Here is a 12,567-nt window from a genome sequence, read left to right as displayed (position 1 = left end):
TGAAAATGACTTAAATGACATTTTTTAATGTCATGTTTATAACACGATGTTATTCCTTCATACGTGTCAAGTATGTAGGAGTATTTCTTTGTGAGAAATTTTGATATAGGAATTAGAAGGTTACGAATATGGTTGACATGAAGATAGTAAAATAGTTGTCGATTCTACTTCTATTGTTGGATCATGAGAAAGCGGCAACTCTACAAGAACTTTTGGAAAACTATTCCAAAACAACTTTTAGGAAAAGCCAAATAAAATCCTAAATAATAGTGTTTCCTGATAGTATTAAATCTGAGGTTAACTCACCTTTTAATGGGAAGAACGGCTGTGATAAATGATTGAGATGCTGCGACAGATGTGACAAGTGGGGGGGCAGGAAGAGGGGCGGCGGGTGAGAAGCGGCAGACTCGCTCGCCGCGCCACCTGGCGACGAACGGAATGCACCGGAACTGTTGAACAAAAACATACCTTATATTAATTTTCCTAAAGCCTAATCTTCTTCTTCTTCTTCTATATATATAAAAATGAATTGCTGTTCGTTAGTCTCGCTAAAACTCGAGAACGCCTGAACCGATTTGGTTAATTTTGGTCTTGAATTATTTGTGGAAGCCCAGAGAAAGTTTAAAAGGTAGATAAATATGAAAATGCTCGGAATTAAATAAAAATAACAATTTTGTTTTCCTTTGATGTGTCCCCCGTCGGAAGGATTCTTTTCGTTTGTTTTAAGTTTCTTTTAGGTATTTTATTTATTGATTGCCTCACAATACGAAGTCTGCCGGGTCAGCTAGTTCTTAATAATTTTTCGAAAATACTTGGGATCTGTGGAATATAAAGTCCTCAGAATCTTCTTAAGAATTAACAGCCTTTTTTTATTGCTTAGATGGTTGGACAAGCTCACAGCCAACCTGGTGTTAAGTGGTTACTGAAGCCCATAGACATCTACAACGTAAATGCGCCACCCACCTTGAGATATAAGTTCTAAGGTCTCAGTATAGTTACAACGGCTGCCCCACCCTTCAAACCGAAACGCATTACTGCTTCACGGCAAAAATAGGCAGGGTGGTGGTACCTACCCGCGCGGACTCACAAGAGGTCCTACCACCAGTAAATAATAAGCCCTAGATAGCCTACCTATCATTTTAACATTGTATCACATCAACAGGATATTCGAATATATGTGTATAGCGGCAGAAATATGCGCATATAGACGTAGGCACGAATTTCGGGTCGGTACACGTAGCACCAGACAAATTTTGAATCAGAAATTTTGATATCTTCATTGAACCACATTTCCGCATCGGAGGGTGAGGGGTCGTATCGATATCGGGGCTCGCTTTGACTCTGAGTCCGCGAGCAGTCGACCGACGCGACGCTTCTCCTCCGAAACACCCGCCCAATTCCCAAACGTACTCAAACGTAATAACAATTTGATTTTTCTTTCAATTTATACGAATTATTCGGTGTTATTAAATGAGAAACGATTTTTTTTGGAATTATCAACATAAATTTCATTATTCTTTGATTTTTCGTGTATTTTTTGTTTGTCAAGTGGCGAATTAAGCTACGAATGTGGAGGCAGTTGTATTAACGCAATAAACCATATCCAAATTGTTTTTTTTAATTAGCTTAGAGATACATCCTAGATCGAGGACCACTCGACGTATTATTTTAAAACTCTTTTTATTATTACTTAGATGGGTGGACGAGCTCACAGCCCACCTGGTGTAAAGTGGTTACTGGAGCCCATGGACATCTACAACGCAAATGCGCCACCCACCTTAAGATATAAGTTCTAAAATCTCAGTATAGTTACAACGGCTGCCTCACCCTTCAAACCGAAACGCATTACTGCTTTACGGCAGAAATAAGCAGGGCGGTGGTACCTACCCGCGCGGACTCACAAGAGGCCCTACCACCTACTCGAAGCTTATAAACCTACACTATGATATAAATCTTATTTACATTGTGTACCAATCGCTCGGATTTCTCTCTAAACCAGTAGGAAAAGAAGGATCAACAGTACCTATTTGTACAACGCAAGCGATCAAAGCGTAATTTGAAACAATACTATAGCAATCGATCCGAATGAACTTAATTAACATACAGACACGCGTTGATGTCTTTTAATCTAATCGTATTTGGTCGAAAGCTAATTTCGAAAGCAGCAATTTAATATTTTAGTGTATATATACTTAGTCTGGCCATAAATACTGTTATAATTAAAAATAAACAAAATATTACTTTTGAATTTGGAATGTGTCCTTTTTATATGATTGCCCATTGAGTTTTCTCATTTTGGCGCCAATACATTGTACAATATTTTGCGATATTAAATTGGAGTGGGGTGATAAAGAGAGCCGAATCGCTGTGATTGCATTACACAAAGTAGGTATGGAGCCAAATGCAATTTTTAAAACTCTCCATACGCTTGGTACTAGTAAAATGTTTGTATACCGGGCTATTAATAGGTGCAATAAGACCTCCTCTGTGTGTGACAGAAAAAGATCTGGCCGTCCACGTAGTGTTCGTACGTTTTATATTTATGTATTAAACTAACACACTGTAAAAGTAATAAATGTTATTTGCAATAGAATTTGTTTTATTGCTTTGTCTCAGTATTTATGGCAAGACTAGGTATTTTTTTGTTTCATTAGCATTTGATTAGGACATAGAAGGAGATAGTTTGATTACTTTCCCTGCAGTTTTCATTACCCAGTACGCTCAATCCAAGCGGGTGAGGTTTTTTGATATATTGCTCTAGGCGGATCAACGTGCTGACACTCTTTTTGATGCTAAGTGACTAGTGCGGCGTGTATATATGTCAGCATAAATACTGCCTTCCGCCTTGAACCTGTAGAACGGCTGTCCCCCCTTCCAAGAGCTGAAGTGCTACTATAGGCTCATGACTAATTCGCGACAGAATTAAATCGAAATATCTTCGTTTTGGACATCGTTTTGAAGAATGAGATTATCTTTTTTGTAAACATTTTAATTTGATCATTTCCTATTGTCTAAATAGTGATGTAGGATTAGCACTATGTTCTAAATTAGAAAATTTGATGTGTTTTAAATAAATTAAACAAGGACTAAATGTTGTCTCAAGTTTTTCTTCGATCATTGAGTGTTGGTCTGGTATCCGAATTAACCACTGCGGATTAATCAATATCCATAAACAGAACTCATTGTGATGTAAATATGCGTTTTTTATAATAAATTAATGGGTAGCAGCGTATGTCGGATTTATGGATTTTTTTTTCTAGAAAACAAAAATAAATCGTGATAAAGTAAAATTTCATCGACATATATAATATTTTACTAGCATTTATCGAACGCAATGTAATAAATTAATGAATGCCTGCTTCGTTTTGCCTTCAAATTGTAGTAGTCAGTTGTAGAAATCTATGAGACCTCCATAGAATATTATCTTTAATATGAATATGTTTTTTTTTGCCCTTGTAGGCAGACGAGCATACGGCCCACCTGATAGTGAATGGTTACCGTCGCCCATGGACTTCAGCAATGCCAGGGGCAGAGCCAAGCCGCTGCCTGCTGTCTTCTACCATCCCGAAAATTATTATCTCTGATACGGCACAGTCCTCGAACTTTAACAAACGATTGAGTGCTAAAATACTAACACTGACCATATTTGAATGAAATACCTATACTATAAATAAACCTATGAATTAAGATATCTACCGAGAGCTTGTAAAACGACTGTGAATCTATTGAATGATTCAAACTCTATCGCACATAGAGAAGAGTGTACCAGAGCAGAGACAATGAAATGAACGGGCCGAGGTGTCGCATCGCTCTCGCATTCCCTTAGTGCATACTTGATGTAGCGCGACCCGGCGCTGTGCGAGACACAAGCAGAAGCGGGTAGCGGATAGCGAATGTCATTATGTACACGACATACCAGAGAATTTTAATATTTTAATATTTTATTGCTTAGATCGGTGATCAAGCTCACAGCCCACTTGATGTTAAGAGGTTACTATAGCCCATAGACATCTAAAACGTAAGTGCCACCACCCACCTTGAGATACGAGTTCTTAGGTCTCAGTATAATTACAACGGCTGCCCCGCCCTTCAAACCGAAACGCATTACTGCTTCACTACAAAAATAGGCAGGGTGGTGTTACCCGTGCGGTCTCACAAGGGGTATTACCACCATATTATAGTAAAAGAGGCAGGCTACGGAAAAAAATAAAAACAAATTTCGATCTACCTGCAACTAACACAATTAAAATCAGTTCATACGCGGAATCCACGTATTATTTGAGGAGGGATACATTCCGCCACTTTCGGCTTACGTTGCTGGTTTCGCAGAGTATGACTTTTCTCTGTCCTTTTTATTTCGGATCTATAATACTAGCTATAATAGAAATTGAGCCCCAAAAACACGTTATTTATGTTCTATTAACCCAAGTTTTTGCCATAGGAGCTTAATTTTTGATTTATTTATTTTATGGGGGAAAAAAAACGGAATATTTTTAAACTTACTTCACACATTACACAGATAATAGTTACTGTGGTAACATTTCCCACGGATTAAATTGCTCAAAATTTAGGTAATTATAATCGGTAAATTCTAACTATTAATCTATTGTTTATTAGATTATCTTCATAGAAGGATAGCAAAGAACAGATACCGCCTTTTTCATTAGCCTTAACAATCACTTTTATAGCATACCTATAGTCAACTAAAGAACTGTGATAACAGTTACTATGGTAACAACGATATTTCTCACGGATTAAATTGCTCAAATTTAGGTAATTATAATCAGTAAACTCTAACTATTAATCTATTGCTTATTAGATTATCTTCATAGCAGGATAGCAAAAGAACAGATGCCGCCTGTTTCATTAACCTTAACAATCACTTTTATAGCATACATATAGTCAACTAAAGAACTGTGATAACAGTTACTGTGGTAACAACGACATTTCCCACGGATTAAATTGCTCCAAATTTAGGTAATTATAATCGGTAAATACTAACTATTAATCTATTGCTTATTAGATTATCTTCATAGTAGGATAGCAAAAGTACAGATACCGCCTTTTCAATTAGCCTTAACAATCACATTTATAGTAAATGTATACCTATAGTCAACCAAAGAACTAAGAGTTTAACGTAACTTTCTGATTAAACGATGATAAACTTTCCCCGGCCCGGACCGTAAGCCCTGATAAAACAAAATTCATCACGTTATGTTTAAGAATAAATAATAGTTTAAAAAAACTAACAAAATACGCTTTTATCGAAAATCCAACTAAAAAATAGAAATAAATTTGAATTAAAAATAGTGTAAGAAAAAATGATTTTATTGTAAAAAAAAGCGTGGCGTTTTTAATTTTTTAGTTGAATTTCAATTTTTTCAATTTTATTTTCAATATTGAATTGTCATCGGTCCTTAATAAGTATACCAAATTTCGAGTTAATCCGACGTTTTGAAGGGGGTTAAAAATCATGTTCAAAGATTCGGTAACATACTATCACACATATGTCTGAAGCTAATAAAAGCGTATTAAAAACATATATATCAATAAAGTAAAATCGCTCGTGAATTCTCCCACAAATTCCCACTGGCACTCGTTCAATGGAATCAAAGGATTTGTGTTCATTAGAGACGGTAATAATTGATGCGCAGCGCCGCGCGTCGCTCACCGCAGATGTCGCTCCGATGCTTTTAGTCAATTTATTTGTTTACTGGAACAACTTTCGATCGTTCGGAGGCAACTCCCGAACGAGCATTCAACCTCTATCGGGAAATTTCGACTAAGCGAGATCGCGTCGTTTTGATGACGTCACAAAACAATATTTCAACGATCGGAGATTTTTTTCTAATTAATTAAAACGGTTATTTAATATCAGATGTTTCTCTCATGGTTGTAGATTTATAAACACTGGTGGTAGGATCTCTTATGACTCCGCGCGGGTAGGTACCACCGCCCTGCCTATTTCTGCCGTGAAGAAGTAATGCGTTTCGGTTTGAAGGGTGGGGGCAGCCGTTGTAACAGATTTTGATAAAATTTCAAGAATCATCAAAATAAGTTTACCTAGAAAAAAGTTTTAAGCTAAATAAAAAAAATATATACAATTGAATTTAGAACACCACTTTTTTGAACAATGCCATTATAAATACTAAAGATCACTCAAGACGCAGTGTCATAACTGTAAATATTCAATGCACGGGAACGAAGGAGCAAAGAGAATTAATACAACAATTAATAACTTTAAGGCTTTGATTAAGAAGGCTGGGAGTGAAATCGAGTGCCCTTTAATATTTATGATACAATTAGATTGTTTCGCATAATAGATAACGTGATTTTAATGAGTTCATTTCATATTCATTGTTTTATAATTATTTTGCGTTAATTTCAACTAATTGTTGCTAAAATATCCCGAAAATGTTGTGTGTATTAATAAACTTTAGCGAAAATTATATACGTGTAAAGGAAAACCTTTATTATTTAAAACTCTTTAGTTTTTAAAAAGGATTTTTCTAAATGTCATGGACTTGAAGTCTGCCATTCATTAAAAAGAGAGTTTAGTTTTGTATAGTTTATTAATAATGCATACTGTTTTAGTTTTTAATATTGAAAGAGATTAAGGGCTTTAATATTAATTTTAAAAGAGATTAAAGACTTAAAGTGTTGTTTTCTTATTTAAAAAAAACACAATTATGTCTCTAATTGTTTATTAATTCTGAAATACTCCATATCATTATATATGTACTTACATACTATACTCAGTTAAATTTAATGGCCTCAACTATAATTCTGTTCTTCTTTCTTTTCTTCTTTCATCTTCTTTCATCATCATTCTTCAATCATAAAAAATATATAATACACAACATATGTACCAATCTAATAAAAGCGTATCAAAAATGTGTACCGCGCTTAAAAATATCATCGCATGTGCATCGCTTCACTTCAGCTTGCCGTTCACTGCTACGCGATTTTGAGCTCTACGGATCTTTTTATTTCCGATTCGATGACGTATGAAATGACGTAATTTACTGGTGATAGAACCTCTTACGAGTCCGCGCGGGTAGGTACCACCACCCCGCCTATTTCTGCCGTGAAGCAGTAATGCGTTTCGGTTTGATGGGTGGGGCAGCCGTTGTAACTATACTTGAGGCCTTAGAACTTATATCTCAAGGTGGGTGGCGCATTTACGTTATAGATGTCTATGGGCTCCAGTAACCACTTAACACCCGGTGGGCTGAGAGTTCGTCCACCCATTCAAGCTATAAAAAATATTTAGGAACCTTTGATCATAGGTCTCGCCGTTCATTAGGCGATCAACAATTATCCTGCAATAAATCCTATCACGTTACGAATTCGAATTAACAATAGTCCACGGCCTGTTAAGTAAATTCCTGTGTGTGATCCTGCGACTCAGATCCGAATCTATTAATTGATTTTAATAATCTCTAGTGAGTATTCTTCATGATTACGATTTTCACGAATAGTTTTTTTTTATGTTTGAGAATTTACTGGTGGCCCGGAGGCCTTTCCAGTTTTACCAGGTGGGCGAGCAAAGGCTCAGCCAAGAGGGGTGGTATTTGCTAACAGCTGCCCGAGCGCCTCCAAAGGAGACCTAGCAACTCAAAAGTAACTGTTTTGCGAATGAATCTACTACCGGATCGGAATCGCGACCCGCTGAGAAGATCATTCACGAATAGTAATCGCGAAGCAGTCGTTTGGAATGGCCGCCATATTATACAATTGGAATAGAGACTTCATATCACAAGTGAATGGAATTCACATTGGAATTTATATAGGCTTCGGTAACCATTTAACACCAGGTGGGCCGAATCAATTGAAATTCAAACTTACAAAATTAGTCGCCTTGTGTCGGTTACCATCTCAACAACACGGACCACATTTAGGCTAAGAACTGTCTGACTATTAAATTAGCATATTCAAAAAAGGTATCGTTTTTTTTATTGCCCTTATAGGCAGACGAGCATGCGGCCCACCTGATGGTAAGTGATTACCGTCGCCCATGGACTTCAGCAATGCCAGGGGCAGAGCCAAACCGCTGCCTACTATCTATACTCTATTCCAATTACGAAGTCCCATTTGACAGATGCTATTATTATGTTATTGTGTGTGTGTGTGTGTGTGTGTGTGTGTGTGTGTGTGAATTTATTCTATAACTAGCAACCCGCCCTCGCTTCGCTTCGGAAACTGTAATTTATTATTGATTTCTCCACTATTTAATGGATGTTATTATACATATAAACCTTCCTCTTCAATCACTCTATCTATTAAAAAAAACCGCATCAAAATCCGTTGTGTAGTTTTAAAGATTTGAGCATACATAAGGATATAGGGACAGAGAAAGCGACTTTGTTTTATACTATGTAGTGATGATTTATATTGATTGTGTATTTTTAAATGATGATTTACGACCATCAACAAAAAAATATTATTATTTCAAATCATGCGAAACGTGGAGAGTTGCGTTCTAAGAAGTGTCAAAAGGGACTTCGTAATTGGAATAGATTATATAGTAATAATTAGTGATGTGAAATGAACACAAAAGGCCGTCATGTGTATGTACTACGTGTGAATAGAGGCTTAGCGCGCGGGAGGCTCTAGTGTCGTGATAATCAGTTAATTGCATGAATAATTAAACGAACGTTGAGCCTCGTACGCACTGCCGCCGGAAATGTAGTTTCAATGTAAACTTTACGTTTACTAGGTAAAAAAATGTTTCGGATGAACAGTGCAAGATTTAATAAATCTTCTTTGAATCGGGGCTTAGAATTATTAAGTGGTTTTTAAAGTGACACGTTCATCTTTAGAGAGAAAGAGACAGAGAGAGAGAGAATATTATTGCACACCAAAACACAATTAATATTAGAAAACAGTCAACAAGACACATTTATACAATAAGTGGTCTCATCGCTAAAAGCGATGTGCTTTATAGTTGTTTAACTGCGGATTCATATGAAGAAATCGTCTGACTGCAATCACGTGGATGGATTAAAGGAGCCATAGTTGGGGCCGGAGATCTTCCAAGTATCGTTTGCAATTTTTAAAAAAACTACGACCGGAATTAGTCAAAAAACTTTACATGCAATTCGTTTAGAACTCAATAGGTATTAAAGGTATATATATATATTTTTTTTTTTAAATTACTTATTTAGGTTTTTAGGTATTTTGTAAACGTAGCGATGTAACAAAATATATACTTATGCGACTTATTTGGTGGTAATTTTAATTGCTTCGTAATAGATCGATAAAGAAAAAAACAAACAGACCGAATGATCATTTAAGAATCTACGTAATTTAAAAAATACGTCATATCATGAAAAAACAATGTAATTAGAATTGATATAAAACTTTATTTACACGATTAAAAATACTTTTAGTTAATAGCGTTTGTTTAAATACAATTTCCGACGTTAATACACACACACGGATATGGATATCAAATTAAAACCGAAAGCAGCCGGGTAACGTGGAACATTAAAATGAAGGTTTTAAAATCGCCCTAACGCTACTTAGTTAGTCATTCAGAGCGGTAACATCATTACGCCCTGCGTCAGTGACGTAAACAGTAACGCGCTAACCGTCGCCGCTCCTGTATCACGTAATTACTGTCAATTTATCATCTTGCATAATTTATTTACATTCGTGAACACGCCGAGAAATATATTCAGTATGTGAAATATCAGTATGTTAACTTATGGATTATGGCTTTGACGGGTAGCGGCTTGGCTCTGCCCTTGGTATTGCTGAAGTCCATGGGCGACGGTAACCACTCACCATCAGGTGGGTGGGAGTACTGGGTTAGTAAAATTAAAATTTCAAGCATGTTCTTCATTTGTATCAATCACGATACGAGCTGGTTATTGTTAATGTAATTATTATTAAATCAAATTTATGCTTGGACTTTTCATTATGTTATTAATGCTATTTTTAATTGACATTAAAAAGTTTACTTATTTCGGATGTGAAGCGGTCACGCGTTCTGCGATATTTACCGTCTTTCTATTATAGGGAGAAAAGAAATTCAGAGTCTTAATCGAATAACTCGTAATGTACAAACTCGCAATACTGATCAACCATTACCCGTGGTAGAGGCACGTCAAGTGTGTATTCAATTATCATTACAACTATATTTTGATGATTTATTCATGAATACGTCTCGTCACACAGAATATCAAAGGCGGCCAGATAAATGCAACGGATACGGACATTTTGTTTTCGGGATGCGACTTTTGATGATTACCAACCATATTAGTAAACGTTAATCAAACAATTTCCTGCCTTTCCTTCCCCTTTTATTTGGAAAGTCTGTCTGATACTTTTGTGTCAATCTGTGGCTTTTCGATTCGGGCTAACAGAGAACAAAAAAAAAGATGTGTGGCGGTCGTGGGACACTGGATAGGAACGAAGTTCCTTATTATAAAAATTTTAATTTGAAGTTCTTTTCGAGGTATAAAGAAAATAAAACTGGAGGTTTCGCAACAACCCACGGTCATTCGGTAACGTGCGAACTTCTTGTGGTACACTTCATTCACGGTTGTTTGCATAAGAGTCTGTGTATTATGCAAACGAACGCTCTGAGATCGTGGTCAATGAATGATTAAAAAAAATTGTTTTTTTTGTACTTTATTACAAAGTTAAGTCGTACACTGTGTGCATTACTAATAAAAATCTTACGTTACGGACGTTTTTTCCTGGTTAGGGTACCTCTCCGCACCGTCCCATAAGGAACTTCGTTGCAAAAAACTATAATTATTAAACATCTCCAAAAAAATTCTAAACGTTACAATGTTCTTGTTTATTTACCGTACCGTACAAATTGAATTCTGTAGCAGAAAGGTGGCCGGCGGCGCGGTGCTTCAGATCCTAATTGGCAATTTTCTTTTTACGCCGTTTTTTTTTTTCAGCTTTTAAAGAGAAAAATTTCGTTAATGCATATTTAATAGCCGTAATCGTCTCCCTCTTCCACAAAATTATGAGACGCCAGTGCTTTTTGTTTGTTCGGCTGTTTCAATATGACGATATTTACATTTTGAAGTCGTCGTGGCCTAATGGATAAGACGTCTGGTGCATACGTGTTGAGGCGATGCACCGATGTTCGAATCTCAGGCGGGTACCAATTTTTCTAATGAAATACGTACTCAACAATTGTTCACGATTGACTCCACGGTGAAGGAATAACATCGTGTAATAAAAATCAAACCCGCAAAATTATAATTGGCGTAATTACTGGTGGTAGGACCTCTTGTAAGTCCGCACGGGTAGCTACCATCACCCTGCCTATTTCTGCCGTAAGCAGTAATGCGTTTCGGTTTGAAGGGTGGGGCAGCCGTTGTAACTATACTTGAGACCTTAGAACTTATATCTCAAGGTGGGTGGCGCATTTACGTTGTAGATGTCTATGGGCTCCAGTAACCACTTAATATCAGGTGGGCTGTGAGCTCGTCCACTCATCTAAGCAACAAAAAAAAAAAAAACTTTTATTTCACACACACACTTTACCTAAACTTAAAATCGTGTTATAAGATCGTTGTATTTCAGTATCTTCAAAGATTTACTTACGAGCATATCTTTTATTCGTTAATATGAATACTTGCACTGACGCTTTTGAAATAAATATAAATAATTCATGTTGCAATGTACAAGATATTTTTTGCGTTTTATTTTACTGTGTATTTTATATTTGTTTTTGAGAAATCAAAAATTAAATTTAGAATCTCTGATACGCACCGAAAATATCACAGCTCGAATATAATGTAAAAGTTTGATAGATTTTACATGTTTAATCTGATTGCTGGTGATGTGAGAAACAATTGAACAGAAACAAGAATTTGCCGTGGGTTATCACGTGATAACTGATTTAATATAAATGTTAATATTTAATGAATTTTATTTTTTCGTGATTTGCTTTTATATTACCCCAGTCAGAGGTTAATAAGACATTACTGATAGTGTTTGTTTGATTGCTATACATTTATTTATACTAATATTATAAAGTTGAAGAGTTTGTTTGTTTGAACGCGCTAATCTCAGGAACTACTGGTCCGATTTGAAAAATTCTTTCAGTGTCAGATAGCTCATTTATTGAGGAAGTTTATAAGCTATATAACATTGCTAAGACCAATAAAGAATGTTTGTCTGCTCTTTCGAACAAAAAAAAAGAAAAAATAATTATCAGAATCGGTTCAAGCATTCTCGAGAAATCGGTGAATAGACAGATAAAAAAAATTGTTGTCGAATTGATAGCCTCCTCTTCTGAAGTCGGTTAAAAAACGTTATTTTGGTACCTTAAATAACTCCTTAATATTTAATTATACAAAAATATTTTCACTACCTAAATTATGAAGTCGCGGGTAAAATTTAGCGTTATGGTAAAGTAACTATTCTACGCGGACGAAATCGCGGGCAATCGCTAATTATTAATATAAAGTTATTATAGATTAAAGTCAAGTACGTTCATTTTTTTTTAATTTTTTTTTTATTGCTTAGATGGGTGGACGAGCTCACAGCCCACCTGGTGTTAAGTGGTTACTGGAGCCCATAGACATCCACAAC

The 12,567-nt window shown here is 35.9% G+C and overlaps 1 protein-coding gene across 1 annotated transcript in view; it reads right to left on the bottom strand.

Annotated features, from left to right (window-relative positions):
- The window catches only part of Drgx (Dorsal root ganglia homeobox), a 99,417-nt gene that overhangs the window by 4,444 nt on the left and 82,406 nt on the right, over positions 1-12,567 (bottom strand). The window contains exon 9 of the mRNA XM_089738483.1: positions 307-449. Coding sequence (XP_089594609.1) covers positions 307-449 — 143 coding nt within the window. The remainder of the gene's footprint in view (positions 1-306; positions 450-12,567) is intronic.

The sequence above is a fragment of the Bombyx mandarina genome, chromosome 03 (genome assembly GCF_030267445.1).
Source record: "Bombyx mandarina strain Sakado chromosome 03, ASM3026744v2".
Lineage (NCBI taxonomy): Eukaryota > Metazoa > Arthropoda > Insecta > Lepidoptera > Bombycidae > Bombyx > Bombyx mandarina.
This window is presented reverse-complemented; position numbering and strand designations above follow the sequence as displayed.